General features: G+C 41.5%; 1 protein-coding gene across 1 annotated transcript in view; it reads left to right on the forward strand.

The window, feature by feature from the left end:
• Positions 1–15,940, forward strand: part of CEP112 (centrosomal protein 112) — a 567,381-nt gene that overhangs the window by 504,538 nt on the left and 46,903 nt on the right. The window contains exon 25 of the mRNA XM_017855828.1: positions 7,611–7,700. Coding sequence (XP_017711317.1) covers positions 7,611–7,700 — 90 coding nt within the window. The remainder of the gene's footprint in view (positions 1–7,610; positions 7,701–15,940) is intronic.

Consider the following 15,940-nt stretch of genomic DNA (forward strand, 5'->3'; position numbering starts at 1 on the left):
CAAGGAAAGGATCCATTTACCCTCTGCCCCTTCAGGTATGGCAGGCCCAGAAAAATGTGCTCATAGACCTCATGATGATTTGTGAAAAGGCCAGGCACTACTAGCATTTTATCAAGACTTAACAACACAGAATGAGGCAGAATATGTGTCAAACACATTACATTTCAACTCAATGAGAACTGCTTTGAAACTCTCTAAAAGGGGGCAAGAACATGACCCTACAAGCTACATGACAGAAAATGTGTAAGAGAATGTGTCTCTGGAGTCCACTCTGCTAGGATGGTGTTTCCAGGACCGCTGACTCAGAAGGGTGACTTTTCTACTGCTGATGATTCTGTCTTGATTTGCAAGTGGATTTTTCCAAATTTCTCATACACGGAGTTTTGATAAAGATGGGAAAGTAGAGTTTGAAATTGTATTCTCTGATATGAAGTTAGAGTACTGATATTCTGAGCTTTAAGCTGAAGACCAATTTGTATGCTTAGACAGCCTGTTGGGAAAAGGGTAGTAAGGTAACAGCTCTTGGGTTGCTGGAATGGAGTTGGCTAAGAAGTGGGCCAAAGGCGAGATCAGAAATCTCTAGAAAGATGTCTGGTCTTGCTACAATACTACATCTGAAAGCCTCTCTCTGTTATATACCTTCTATTCTGGAAACATTTAAAAAAATTTCTTTTTATCATTGTGACATAGTATATCTCTCTTCCAATAAAGTTTTCCTTTATTAAATAACCTTTTAACCACTTTATAATTAAAATGAATTTGTGTTTCATTTATTCATTATTAAAAGGCATGTATCTGCCATCACTGTATTCTTGTTTAACTGACTCAGAACTACAAGAGAAAACTTTGTTTTTTTTTTTTTGTTTTTTTTGTTGTTGTTGTTGAGACGGAGTCTCGCTCTGTCGCCCAGGCTGGAGTGCAGTGGCCAGATCTCAGCTCACTGCAAGCTCCGCCTCCCGGGTTTACGCCATTCTCCTGCCTCAGCCTCCCGAGTAGCTGGGACTACAGGCACCCGCCACCTCGCCCGGCTAGTTTTTTTTTTTTTTTGTATTTTAGTAGAGACGGGGTTTCACCGTGTTAGCCAGGATGGTCTCGATCTCCTGACCTCGTGATCCGCCCGTCTCGGCCTCCCAAAGTGCTGGGATTACAGGCTTGAGCCACCGCGCCCGGCCAACTTTGTTTTTTAATAAGACTCCAAATAATTCCTTAATGCGTGGTTTTACAAGTTAAGGAGTGGCTTGAGCTGAATTATGTTCATACATTTTATTAAAATAGCATTTTAATTGACTAGTTACTCTTTTTTCCCCAAACTCACAGAAAAGCCCCGTACTGTCACAGGTGCCATTCAGTGGGCACGTTAGCTCCCAGGTCTTTTTCCTCACCCTGAGGAGCCCATTAACATGTTCCATTTTTTACACTTTCATTTGCTCTCATTATTTTCAGATTCGAAACAAACAAATCAAATTATCCTACAACGCTCTCCCTTTGAAAGAGTGCAGTGTGCGCTCGTTGTTCTTGTGAAGCTTATTATGTCATTTACATTTTTCTTCTGGAAAGCGTCATTCTTTATTCCCGACCAGGAGAAAGCACTCTGAAAGTCAGGAGTGCTGTGGCTTCCCACAGCCAGCTGACTTACATCATATTTAAAGGCAGATTTAATTGGGAGAAAAGAACTGTCTTTTCAGTAATGATGCCAGTTAACACTGCAGAGTTAGGGGAGGAGGGACAGTTCTGCAGAATAAACAGTTTAACTGTTCAAGTTGGGTTTTGTTTTATATTTTTGACCCAGTGTGGGACATTCTATTCTTTAATTATCTTGGGCTTTTCTCAGGAAGAAACTAAAAGTCGTGATTTTGTGTGTGTGTGAAATGTCAAATTTGAAGGTTTTTTGAGTAAAGAAGACACAACTTAAAGTCCCTGGTTGTACTTACTGAGCAATTGTGGTCATTTTCACATAGTCCTTATGTCAAATTCTGAGGTTGGAACTCTAATAACCTAATAATTTTTTAGAATATAAAACCAGGACCAGCCGCCAGTATAAACTGTCATTTTCCTTTCATGCAGTACATTTTGACTTTTTTGAAAGTGAAATATTATTTGGTGATTTTTCAATTTTTTTAACTGATCTTTAATAGTTAACGAAAGTCATTTCTAAATACAACTGCTTTCTCTGATTAACTTTAGAAAGATCACATTTTACGTCTTTATGAGGAAATTTTTAAAGGCCTGCCTTTTTGAAAAGCGAATGTAATTTGAATTCCATTTTAATAATATTGATAAAACATAGTTGACTTCGTAGTCTGTTCACTATATGAAGTACGGAAAAAGGATCAGATCTACTTTGCTACGCTGCCTTCCTTGGAACTTTCCTTCAGCTAGATTTCCGTAATATGTCATCCTAACTTCTCCTCAATTGCCTCCTGCCTATCTGGACTTTCACCAGCTTTCTGGGCCTCCATCTCCTCCTTTGCCTGTCTGAATGTGGGCATCACCCAAAGGGCAGGTTTTAGAACCTCTGCAACTCTGTCTGAGAGCGTGCCCCACTCTTCAGACCCACTGAGCAATGTGATCTGCTAGCTAGGGGTCCTAGCGAGCGCTGGTTGCTGTACCATTATCCCTTGGACAGGGTGGCTCCTAAACACAAAAGCTTATTTCCCACAACTCTGGAGGCTGGGACATCCAAGATCAAAGCACCAGCAGATTCAGCGTCTGGGGAGAGCCTGCCTGATTCCTAGTTCATTGACACCCATCTTTGTGCTGTGTCCTGTCATGGTAGAAGGGGCCAGGGACCTCACTCAGAGCTTTTAGAAGGGCACCAGTCCCATTCTTGAGGACATTCCCTCCCAGAGGTCCTGCCTCCTAATAGCTTTGAGGGTTAAGATTTCAACATATGAATTTGGAGGGGGCACAAATATTCAGACTCTAGCAATAGTTCCTCTTGAAGTCCCACGAGCACCTTCAGCCCAGCATGTCAGAAAGCACACAGCCCCACCGCTTCTGACTTGTGCTTAGCAAGAATTCACTATTTTCTGGTCATTCCATCTCAAAGCCTTGGGGTATCTCTGAGTCCCTTTTTTCCAATGCCCTGTCAGTGGTTCCACTGCACCCATCCCCTTCTCCATATCCACCACCCTCTTTCCAGGCCTGTTGTCTTTGGCTTTCACTTTTGCAGCATCCTCTTTTTTTTTTTTTTAATCCCTTGACTTCACCGAGCAGAATTATTTCCTCAAAACTCAAGAGAAAAACACAATTGGGCATGAGTAGGGCCAAATGCTTCTGTGGAAAAAGGAAGAAAGTTAGCTTCTGGCTTTGGCATTTGGGAGATGACAAGTGACTGGTGTGAAAACTGACTCAGGAGAGCAGTGGGGACAGGGGGCAGGTGTAACGGGGTATGTAGTGAATGGGGGAGGATGTGGGATGCCGAGTGTGGCACTCTCAGGGTTCTGCAGGTGAAGGCAAGGAGGGAGAGAAGCCAGGAGGTGGGGAACAACTCTTCATTTAAGGGAAGGGAGAGGCACGCCATCTTTCTTTTCTGTGAAATAAAATTAAAAGGAAAAAAAATAAAAATTAAAGGAGTATTTTATATTGTAGCAGAAACCAGACAATATATTATCAATTATTATTATTATGATATGTGTGTGTATGTTCAGAGATAGATATCGATATTTGGAGGATATATTTGTATATTTTGTGTCTCAGGACACATAATCACCTTCGGTTAAATGTGCCACATGAAGGACAGTCAGAAGCCCTGATGATTGAAGTAAATATCTTTAGGGAGTAGAGTTCAAATGTTTATGAGTTCCTTCCACAAACATGAATTCAGTATCACCTGTGTACCAGGCATTGAGCTGGCTTGTCACTGGGCTTGCAGAGATGAAGAAAGGAGATCCCTGAGCTGCAGTTTTGTGCAGACAGTTGCATGCCACCCAGACATGTAAATTAATTCTCTTAAACACTAGATGGATGAAAGTCCAGAGAAGTCCATACTTAGCTCTTGTATAGATCAGGGCAATTACATCATGGAGCAGAGTAGGTGCGGTAGGGACTTCCAGGCAAAGAAAAGAGAAAATCAGTACAGAGTGGGAAAGAGGCAGCATGGAGTAGCACAAGCATATTGAATTTGAAGTTACAGAAATGTGTTAAAATTCCAGTCCAGGCCGGACATGGTGGCTCACACCTGTAATTCCAGCACTTCGGGAGGCTGAGGCAGGTGGATCACAAGGTCAGGAGATCGAGACCATCCTGGCTAACATGGTGAAACCCCGTCTCTACTAAAAATACAAAAAATTAGCTGGGCGTGGTGGCACATGCCTGTAATCCCAGCTACTTGGAGGCTGAGGCAGAATTGCTTGAATCCGAGAGGCAGAGGTAGCAGTGAGCCGAGATTGTGCCACTGCACTCCAGCCTGGGTGACAGAGCGAGACTCCACCCCCCCCCCAAAAAAGAAAAATTCCAGTCCAGTGCCTTACTGCTAACCACATGGACTTGAGCAAAGTAGTTAACTGCATGGAGCCTCAGTTACATCCTTTCTAACATAGATGAATAATACTGGGTGCATAAAATTGTCGTAAGGGTTAAAAATAAAATCCACTCTGTGGATGATAGCTCCTGTTATTATTGCTGGTAATGACATCTGCACGGCACGCCAAGGCTTCCCACGGCACAGCGTGACTGGAGACCAAGCCAGTTGATGAAGGCCCTTGGATGCTATGCTAAGGAGTGAGAGCTGTCTCTCAGCGGGGCTGGAGTGTTGTTTCAGCATTTTAGTCAGGGAGCAACATAATCAGATTTAAGTTTAACAAGATCACTGTAACAGTGGTGTGAGGATGGATTAGAGAGCAGGAAAAAGTGGGGACAAAAAAATGGATAAATATTCTTCCCGATACAGTAATCATTACTTTCCCCAATTATGCCATAAGAGAAGCTGATGAGATCCTATTTATTGGTAGCTATGAAAGTCGGGGGCAGGGGGAAGGCTACCTCATCAACAAGCACAGGAACTATTGCATTCATCCTTTTGGAAGTAGAACACAACAGAATTATAGACAATTCAAGAATGGAGAGATTTCCAAGCTCATTCTCAGACCTGGTTGAGTTGTAGATTTATAATCAAGTCTAATATCAAAGACACCCTAAAGCATGCAAGCTCACTCACAAACCATTTCAGACACCCTAAAGCATGCAAGCTCATTCACAGACCATTTCACTTTTTAAATTAGTTCTTAGCCTGGGGTCCATTCACGGATAGGCTTCAGGCAATCTAGGAATGCCCTACAGTGAAAAGCAAAATCATAAAACTATGGTTTTTCTCCTTCTAGGGAGTAACTACTTAGCTTTCATCAGATGCTCAAAGGAGTCTAGAACCTCCCGAAAGGTTAAGAACCACTATTTATCTGGACATAAAAAAGACTGGCATTGTGTTGCAGGAATCTTTAATGGACACTAACTTAGCCATTGTGTCTGAACTGATGTCTCCACCCAGATGTGTAGTAGGTATTTCAAACTGAACCCAGCTGAGGCTGAGCTCCAGCTCCTCTCCCCCAACACCTGTTCTGTCTCTGTGAATGCCAACTGCAGTCTTAGCTCCTCAGGCCAGAATCCCTGGGGTCCTGTTTATTGCTCTCTGCTTCCACTGTCTCAGGGCCATCAACTCTATTTCATTCCTGGACCTGATCCTTCCTTCATCAGCTGCTACCACCTGGCCCTGCTCTCCATCTTCCCTTTCCCAGTGTTGCAGTGGCCTCTCCCCTGCTCTCTGCCTCTGCCTTGACCCTCAGTCTGCTCCTCTCAGGCCTCCCCACCCTGCTCCCTGCCTCTCCTCTACTCCCTGCCTCTGCCTTGCCCCTCAGTCTGCTCCTCAGACAGCAATGAAAGCAGCACCGGCTCCCCACCCCCCAGCAGCTTCCTGTCCACCTCTAGGCAAAATCTAAAGCTGTTGACCTGCGAGACTCCATGTGACCTGATGTGACTTGAACCCTGTTACGTCCTTGACCTCACTGCTGCTGCTTTGCTCACTCTCAACAGTGACCTTATGGCTTCCACAAACATACTATCTCGGAGTCATTCCACATGCAGCGGCCACTGCTTGGAAGGCTCTTCCTGTGGAAGTTTACATGTGACTTGCTCTCTCTTGTCCTTCAGGTCTTTGCCCAGATAGGCCTTCTTGGACCTGTTTAAAGGTGTTTAAATTTAAACACCTTTTTAAAATTGTTTAAAATTGCAATCTGTTTAAAACTGCAATCCCCGCTTCCTCACACCACTCTAGAATGTCCCCTTCCCTGCTTTATTTTTCTTCTGCACTCATCACAGATATATAATACACTTACTGTTTGCTTATTGCCTACCTCCACCCCATTATAATCTAAGCATGTGAATGCAAGGAATTTTTTTTTTTTTGGAACAGAACAGGGTCTCATTCTGTCACCCAGACTGGAGTGCAGTGGCACAGTCATAGCCCTCTGCAGCTTCAAACTCCTGGGCTCAAGTGATCTTCCTGCCTCAGTATCCTGAGTAGCTGGGACCACAGGTTTGCACCCCCACACCCAGCTAATTAAATTTAAAAAATTGTAGAAATGATCTTGCTATGTTGCCCAGGCTAGTCTTGAATTCCTGGCTTCAAGTGATCCTCCTGCCTTAGCCTTTGAAAGTGCTGGGATTACAGATGTGAACCACTGTGCCTGACCAGGGTTTTTGTTTTGTTTGGTTTGGTTTGGTCTATTTTCTTTCACTGCTATGTCTAGAGTACCTATTTCAATTCTTGACATAGAGCAGGAACTCACTAATATTGACTGGATGAACTGAATTTTGTGAATTTGACACCTTTGCTGTTACCACCCCATGCATTCTGCTCACTGTAACTTTCCATGTAGTGTTTCTATAATGACACTGGATTGTTTGAATGGACAATCCAGTGTCATTATAGAAATAGTACATGGAAACTACAAGATCTTTTTCTAGTTCACCTCTTTACCTAACATAGTAATTGATGCAGTGATAATTATTGGTCTTTGTGGTTTCTGTTTCCCATATCAACCTGAATTCTATTTCAAACAGCTACTTGGCAACTGAAAGAGTTCACCTCTGTCCATTTCTTACAAATTCCTCAAATTCCATACCATTCTCTCTGACTTTATAAAGAAATTCATTTATGGCTACTATAATTTACTCAAATTATCATAATATAATTCTGAAAAATGTTATGCTAGTCAGATATTACAATTCCTATCTGTCACAATGATATTCAGAGTGTAAGTGTATCTTGCAGGTGTCCTGAGGGAACCATTTTCATTGCAATAGTGTTATGCTTTATTACATATGCTTTATTACACGCTTGTGGTTCTGCGCTAGAAGGATATGAGACATTTTAATATATGATTGACATCTGCCAATTTGTCTATTTTATAACCATGAAATTTTTGTACTAGGTATTCTTAAAGCAGAAAACATCTTGGCCTGACACACAAAAGTCTGATATTGTTTGCCCGAATGCTTTGGAACAAGAGTAATAAACTAGAAATCTGAGGCCTTTTTAATGCCAGTTCATGGTGTAAAACTATTTTTTCAAGTGTGCTAATTATTAATGATATCTTTATTTTATACTGTTTCAGGTTTTACAAGATGAATTAGAAAACCGTTCTAATCAGGTGCGATGTGCAGAGAAAAAATTACAACACAAAGAATTGGAGTCACAGGAACAGGTACCTTCTCCTTTCCTATTTGACTCTCCTGTTTACTTTCTCTAGGTCAAGAAGTGTGTGCGGCTGGGTGCAATGGCTCACTCCTGTAATCCCAGTACTTTGGGAGGCCAAGGTGGGTGGATCACCTCAAGTCAGGAGTTCGAGACAAGTTTGGCCAACATGGCGAAACCCCGTCTCTACTAAAAATACAAAAATTAGCTTGGTGTGGTGGCGGGTGCCTATAATCCCAGTTACTTGGGAGGCTGAGGCAGGAGAATTACTTGAACCCCGGAGGCAGAGGTTACAGTGAGCCGAGATCGCACCATTGCACTCCAGCCTGGGTGACAAGAACAAAACTCTGTCTCAAAAAAAAAAAAAACAGTTTACGCATTACCTGTTTCAGTTATGATGCTTTGGGTGCGAGTAACAGAATATCCCACCCATGGTTGACATAAAAAATAAAGCAGTTTATTACCTCACAGAACAAGGAGTCCACAAGTAAAGCATTCTCATGGCTCTGCCGGTGCTGGCTTCGTTCTAGAAGCAACTTCAAGATGGCTGCAGCAGTGTCAGGCATCCTGCCTAGATCTGCACTATTCGGAGGCAGAAAGGGGCCGCCAGTTTCTAGGGCCTAATGCGTAAGGAAGTCTTTCCTGGAAACTACCCCCTCCCTTTCCATGTCATTGGCCAGAGAAGATCACATGCTTAGCCTGGCATACCCAATCCCTGGCAAAAGAACCGAGTATACAAAACTAGCCTAGAGTAATCAGGACCCACATGCTGGTGATGAAACTGGGAGAAGAAGGAAAACTGGAACAAAAAGGAAGGGAAATGGAGTGTTGAGTATGCAGCCAACAGTGTCTGCAATGTCATCGTTTCAAAATAAATGGATATTATTTTGTTTAGAGGCATAAATCATGTTTTCTTTTAAATTTCAGTGTTCTCCTCTTTCTTTCCATTCTTTTCAAAATAATGTAATTTAACCCAGAATAGTATGGCTGTGACAATAGCTAATGACCTATTTTATTTTTAAATGACAGCATTATTTTCACCAACTCTTCTGGTTAAAATAAATTGCACTTAGTGGTAATTTTGACAATTTAAAGTAAAAAGTCAACATGTATCAATAGAGACCATGAATCTTGATGAAACCCTTTATAAATGCATTGTCCTCAGCCATTGAGTATAACATTGCTAATATTGATCTAAGTGCCACCAATCCATTATGTACAGAAACAGTCATAGGAATTGACAGATGTTTATACTTTGGTTGTAAAACTCAGTACAAGAATATTGGCGTATTATATTAGCTTATTCTGAATTTCAGGGAAGTGAAACACAAAAGTAAGGCTAACAGGGAAGCTTCTTTTTCTTCTTTAATCTCTGGAGATGTTTACAAACAGGATCCCACGGTAGAGGATTGTACAAAATGATGAAAGTAAGCACCTAATAGATGCTGACTGTTCATATGTAATGAATTGACTTGCCCTTCTATAATTCCTTCCTACTTGCTAATAAACTCTGTGTCATATGTATATCACATATGTATGTACATATCATGTATATAAGATATGCATAAATATACACATATACATATACGTTTTATACAATGTCTATGTATAGGATAACAAAATAGAATAATACTAGAATAAAAAATTGATAACTAGGCCGGGCACAGTGGCTCACACCTGTAATCCCAACACTTAGGAAGGCCAAGGTGGGCGGATCAACGAGGTCAGGAGTTCAAGACCGGCCTGGCCAATATGGCTAAACCCTGTCTCTCCTAAAAATACAAAAATTAGCCAGGCACGGTGGCAGGCACCTGTAGTCCTAGCTACTCAGGAGGCTGAGGCAGGAGAATTGCTTGAACTGGGGAGGTGGAGGTTGCAGTAAGCCGAGATCACGCCACTGTACTCCAGCCTGGGAGACAGAGCAAGGCTCCATCTCAAAAAAAAAAAAAAAAATTAATAATAACTATACCTTATCAAATGCTGACAAGATGACAGAGACTATACAAGAAGTGTTACACATACTGGTTCATTTTTATTTTCACAATAACCACATAAGATCATTATTATTATCTGCGTTTTGTGAATAGCACGCCAAAATCCAGAGTGATTGAGTAACTCATCCAAGATCACACAGCAGTAGATCCAAGATCACACAGTAGTAGAGGAGTATTCAGATCCATGTTTATCTGAACTCCAAACTTTTGTTCCTTTCATGACAATTCTCAAGTTACATATCTAGCAAAAAAAAACCTGAATAGCAATGATAGAGAAAGTAAACTTATTAAGGATGGCAGGCAAACAGACATTGTGTTCCTGCTTCCTGGTAGAGAAGCAAATGCCATTGACTTTCCATGGGCAGAGAAAAGCAATGAGCAAAGGAAGCACAAGCATAGCAGACTTGCCCATCATGTGCCAAGTCAAGGAGATGAAAATGCCTCCTCAGATGGGAGCATGGATTTGTTCATGTCAAATCACCAGATCTAATTGTCACTGAAGGTCAACTGAGCCTCATCCTCTGTAGATGACGCTTGTAACTAAAAGAAGGAGAAAAGACAAGCTTCTTAAAGGCAAGAAAAGGTGCTCCCTGGAGGACTGGGGCTTCTCTAGTTTGTGGTAAAATATGACTTAAGGTAAAACTTTTGTTGACATCAATTTAATTCATGGCAAAACTTCACACAGAAAATTCCATAATATATTGAGAGTAGGGAAATTAAGAAATCCCAAATGAACAATAGAGAAGGATTCAGGAACTACTTTCAGTCTTTTTTTATTGACTTCTTTTTGATCATCAAAGTTGCTTTCATCTTTGTAGTGACAATAGCTTTTTAGAATATTTCTTACACTAATTCCTGATATCTTCTATTAGGCTACAGTTTACCGAAGAAATGTCAGGAAATACCCATGGGTAAAGCAGAATATTTCATAATCTTTGTAACCATGAGATGTTGGGTTCTTTCCACAAGGTCCTAGGGTGTAGCTAAAAAAAAAAAAAAAATGCCAGTTGTTTCAATTAAACTGAACAACAAATAATAGATATTTAACAAATACTGTTCATCTATATTTAACTTAATCTTTTATCCGAATTTTACCTACGTCCCCCTTTAAATTTGTGACACTAATACAAATAGTCAAAAATAATTAGAACTAGGCTGGGCATGGTGGCTCATGCCTGTAATACCAGCACTTTGGAAGGTCGATCACCTGAGGTTAGGAGTTCGAGACCAGCCTGGCCAACATGGTAAAACCCCATCTCTACTAAAAATACAAAAATTAGCCAGGCATGGTGGCGGGCACCTGTAATCCCAGCTGCTCGGGAGACTGAGGCAGGAGAATCGCTTGAACCTGGAAAGCAGAGGGTGCAGTGAGCCAAGATTATACCATTGCACTCCAGCCGGGATGACAGAGCAAGATGCTGTCTCAAAAAAAAAAAAAATTTATAACTATTGTCATAGACACTTTTTAGGATCTGCTAAATATGAGTTTACTAAAGATATCTAAAATGTTGAGATTGTTACATTATGAATGTATTTTTTTGTTGTTCGTCAAAGCAACTTCAATAACAGTAGCTAGTCTCACATCAGCCAATCAAACAACTAAAATGTGTTTGAAACAGCCCCTAAGGACTATCTTCTCTTTCTTTTCAAGCAAATATTGTTATCCTGATACTAGTTGCATTAAGGAATCAAAATTGAAACTGGCAGAATTACAAAAGACAATTTCCTAAGCTGCTTTTTTTAACTTGCTTGCTTTAAAAAGTTTAAATGGTTTCTGGTTTTCATTTAAGAAAATTTCTGTTTTGATTCTATAAAACAAGAAATGAATGAGGCATTTTAAAAGTTATGTTTTTAATTAAGAACAAAAAGCTGCTTCTCATCAGGTCTTGGTGGGTGGCATCTTCGTTGCCCACCACATGCCTTGGTGCCACCAACTCTCTCTTCTGTCCCCTCACATGGACAGATCAGCACACGGAGTCCCCAGGGAAGGTGTACTCATTGGGAGGCACAAAGGGTTAATTTGCTCCTTGTGCAGATTCAAGAGAAATAACACTAATAGAATCAGGAAATAAATTGTCTAAGTCAGCTTTACCAAAGCGTGATGTTTTCTCTGATCAATAAACAGCAATTTAAAATCACCATTATTTTTATTCATAAGAGGAGGTAATAATTTCTAATTCCAGTTTAATCTGAGCAAGATTTTATCAAAGAAGGGAGATCAGACCTTGAGTCAGACTTCTTCATTGTGCAAAGAAACTGAGTCATCAGGAAGGATGTGACTTCCCTAATGTACAACACAGTAGTGGCAGACCCAGGGTAGGTCTGTAAGTGGTCTGCTTACTCCCAGAATGTTATTTTCCACTGTGTTAAACACTCTATAAAATGGATATATGCCATCTGTCACTCAGGTGCAGGTACAGATTAAAATATTATGGGTAAAACTAAAATTCACTGAGTTTCATTATTCACAATGGGGAGCAAACAATGTTTCGTTATTCACAATGAGACTAGATAATTTGGCTTGATAAATTATACAAAAGAAAAGGAAGAAAATAAATAGCCTAGAAGTTTTCTTGGTATTCTTAACACTGAGTAAAGCATGTATTTATAACAAAGACACCAAACAATGTCAGATTCTAACATAACAATATGTGGATATTAACATTCACAGAGCAAAACCCCTGCTTCAAACTGGCTATCTTAAAATTTGAAAGTATGAATAGCTTTAATTACGTCGATCACTCAGTTTCCCAGAAGAATATTTTATTAAACAAATTAGTGAGAAAAAAACAATACTTCAGAGATGTTCTAATAAATAAAATACAATGCTGAGTGTTTCACAGGAGACTCAGTCTTTTTTTACTCAACATTTTATTCTTTTTTTTTTTTTTGAGACGGAGTCTCACTGTGTCGCCCAGGCTGGAGTGCAGTGGCGCAATCTCTGCTCACTGCAAGCTCTGCCTCCCGGGTTTATGCCATTCTCTTGCCTCAGCCTCCCAAGTAGCTGGGACTACAGGTGCCCGCCATCACACCCGGCTAATTTTTTTGCATTTTTAGTAGAGACGGGGTTTCACCATGTTAGTCAGGATGGTCTCGATCTCCTAACCTCTTGATCTGCCCGTCTCGGCCTCCCAAAGTATTTTATTCTTTTAACAGATATGTTTTGCTAAACAGTGTTAGGTCTGAGAAGAAACAAACATGAATAAGTTACAGATTTTGCTCTCAGGGAGTTTACAGTCTGATAGAGTAAATGGGATGTGTATAAAATGTAGACCCCAGGCATGGAATGGAAGTTGGTTCTTTTTTTTTTTTTTTTTTTTTCCATAATGGAGTCTCGCTCTGTTGCCCAGGCTGCAGTACAGTGGTGCTATCTCAGCTCACTGCCACCTCTGCTTCCCGGGTTCAAGCGATTCTCCTGCCTCAGCCTCCCAAGTAGCTGGGATTACAGGCACCCACCACCATGCCTGGCTAGTTTTTTTATTTTTAGTAGAGACAGGGTTTCACCATATTGGCCAGGCTGGTCTCGAACTCCTGACCTTGTGATCTGTCCACCTCGGCCTTCCAAAGTGCTGGGATTTACAGGCCTGAGCCGCACCCAGCTGGAAGTTGGTTCTTTTTCTAAATGGCTTGGAGGCTCAGAATAACAATATGCAGAAAGAACACAAGCACTGGTCCTTCCTTCCATCTTCCCTGATCCTGTGGGAAGGAAGGGGAGGATCTTTTACCAGGGGAAGGTTAGGGTCCCACTGCCTAGGCAGTGTGTGGCACTTGCTAATTTGGGGTTTTTTCAAGAGCTTGCAGCCCTCAGGGGAACTGGGTCCTTCCAAAGCTGGTCAGAAGGGATCAGCATTCTGCCAGCCTTCTCTTGAAGGCACCTGGCTTCTACCTTGTGTTGCTGTCTTGGGCTGCCCCTGGGGTCCTCTTTGGTTTTCTGCTCAGTATTTTTTGCAGCCAGCTGGTTTAGTTCTAAGTCTCATCTGGTTTTGCAAGCATTAAAGACCTAGACTGTGCAGGCACAAGTGACTCATACATTATTTTAAAATAGCTAAAAGTCACACTTTAACATTTCGATCACAGCTTTGCAGCAACTAACTTCATATTTAAGGCCTAGACACATCAACTAATTTAGGAGACACCAGTGACCAAAGACAGTTTCCATGGTAATTGTGTGTATTTAGGAGTTGCAGAGTGGGGAAAGAGGTTCCCTCTTGGGCTGCAGGGTCCCAGAGACCCTCACCAAAGCACAGGGAGAGAAATCAGAAGAGGCGGCCGGCCGCGGTGGCTCAAGCCTGTAATCCCAGCACTTTGGGAGGCCGAGACGGGCAGATCACAAGGTCAGGAGATCGAGACCATCCTGGCTAACACGGTGAAACCCCGTCTCTACTAAAAATACAAAAAAAAAACTAGCCGGGCGAGGTGGCGGCGCCTGTAGTCCCAGCTACCCGGGAGGCTGAGGCAGGAGAATGGCGTGAACCCAGGAGGCGGAGCTTGCAGTGAGCTGAGATCCGGCCACTGCACTCCAGCCTGGGTGACAGAGCGAGACTCCGTCTCAAAAAAAAAAAAAAAAAAGAAATCAGAAGAGGCTTCAAGGACTGTCATGATCTAGTGGGAGAAGTGCTGCTGGTTCTCAGTCTACCTTTGTCACTACTAATCATGTGGTCATGGGTAAGCCACTCAACCTTTCTGGATATTGGGTTCCTAATCAGTAAAATGTTAGTAAAAATATCTTCCCACAGGGTTCTTGGGAACATCGAAACAAGATAAAGTGTGTAAAATATTTCAAAACTATAAAACATCATAGAGATGCAACATGTGTGATATAGTTATTTATAGAGGAGAAGGGAACATCTGGACTGGGCATTAACAGACAGAAAGGACATTCTAGTTAGAGGGCAGAGTGAGGAGCAGAACATGCCGAGTGTTCAAGGGATGTTGAGTAACATCTTGACCAGAAGGTGTGATATCAGTGAAGAGGAAAACAAGACCAGAAAGTTCATTTTGTTCATTTCATCCATTAAAAAAAGGGAAGAGGGATCCTTTGTTACTGAGTATCTACTCTTTACTGAGCGCTGTGGTGTGTGTCAGGACCACCAGCCAATTCTGGATAGAATGCTGAGCAGTTCAGTCATTCGTTAGAAAGCAGTTGCCAGCAATGGAGGACTTTGTCTTTGCTGGGGAGTGCTAGATGACTGAGGTTATATTTTAGAAAGGTTAGTCCAGCAGGGAAGATGAACAAGAAATGAAAGGAGACCAATTCAGACGTTTTTGCCTAAAATTCACATCACTGGTCACAAGAGAAATATGGAAGTCTTGAACTGGATATTGTCAAAAGGGGTAGAAAGAAGAGGGTAGATGTGAAGACGCATTTAAAAGGAAAAATTCAGACCAGGTGCGGTGGCTCATGCCTGTAATCCCAGCACTTTGGGAGGCTAAGGCGGGTGGATTACAAGGTCAGGAGTTCAAGGCCAGCCTGGTCAAGACGTTGAAACCCTTTCTCTACTAAAAATACAAAAATTAGCCAGGCACGGTGGCAGGTGCCTGTAATCCCAGCTACTCAGGAGACTGAGGCAGGAGAATCATTTGAACCCGGGCAGCAGAGGTTGCAGTGAGCTGAGATCACACTACTGCACTCCAATCTGTGTGACAGAGTGAGACTCCATCTCAAAAAAAAAAAGAAAAGAAAAGAAAGAAAAATTCAGGCCCAGCATGGTGACTCACGCCTGTAATCTCAGCACTTTGGGAGGCTAAGGCAAGCAGGCTGCTTGAGCCCAGGAGTTCCAGACCAGCCTGGCCAACATGGTAAAACCCCATCTCTTAAAAAAAAAAAAAGCAAAAATATTAGCCAGGTATGGTCATGTGCACCTGTAGTCCTAGATACTCAGGAGGCTAAGGTAGGAGGATCCCTTGAGCCAGGGAAGCAGAGGTTGCAGTGAGCCAAGATTGTGCCACTGTACTCCAGCCTAGGCTACAGAGGGAGATCCAGTCTCAAAAAAAAAAAAAAAAAAAAAAAAAAAAAAAATATTATATATATATATATATATATATTATATATTAATATATATATATATTTAAGGAAAAATTTAACAAATGATTTAGAGAGTGGAAGAAAGGAATATGTTGAAAATAATACCATGTTTTTTAATTGATAAGCTGGTGTATAGTGGACAATGACACTATCTTTTTTTAGATGTTTCATCCTAGATGCTAGCAGGAGGACATTCATTTGGAGGCATTTAAATGAAAATCTGAATCCAGA

The sequence above is a fragment of the Rhinopithecus bieti genome, unplaced genomic scaffold, assembly GCF_001698545.2.
Source record: "Rhinopithecus bieti isolate Rb0 unplaced genomic scaffold, ASM169854v2 scaffold_39870, whole genome shotgun sequence".
NCBI classification, from domain to species: Eukaryota; Metazoa; Chordata; class Mammalia; order Primates; family Cercopithecidae; genus Rhinopithecus; species Rhinopithecus bieti.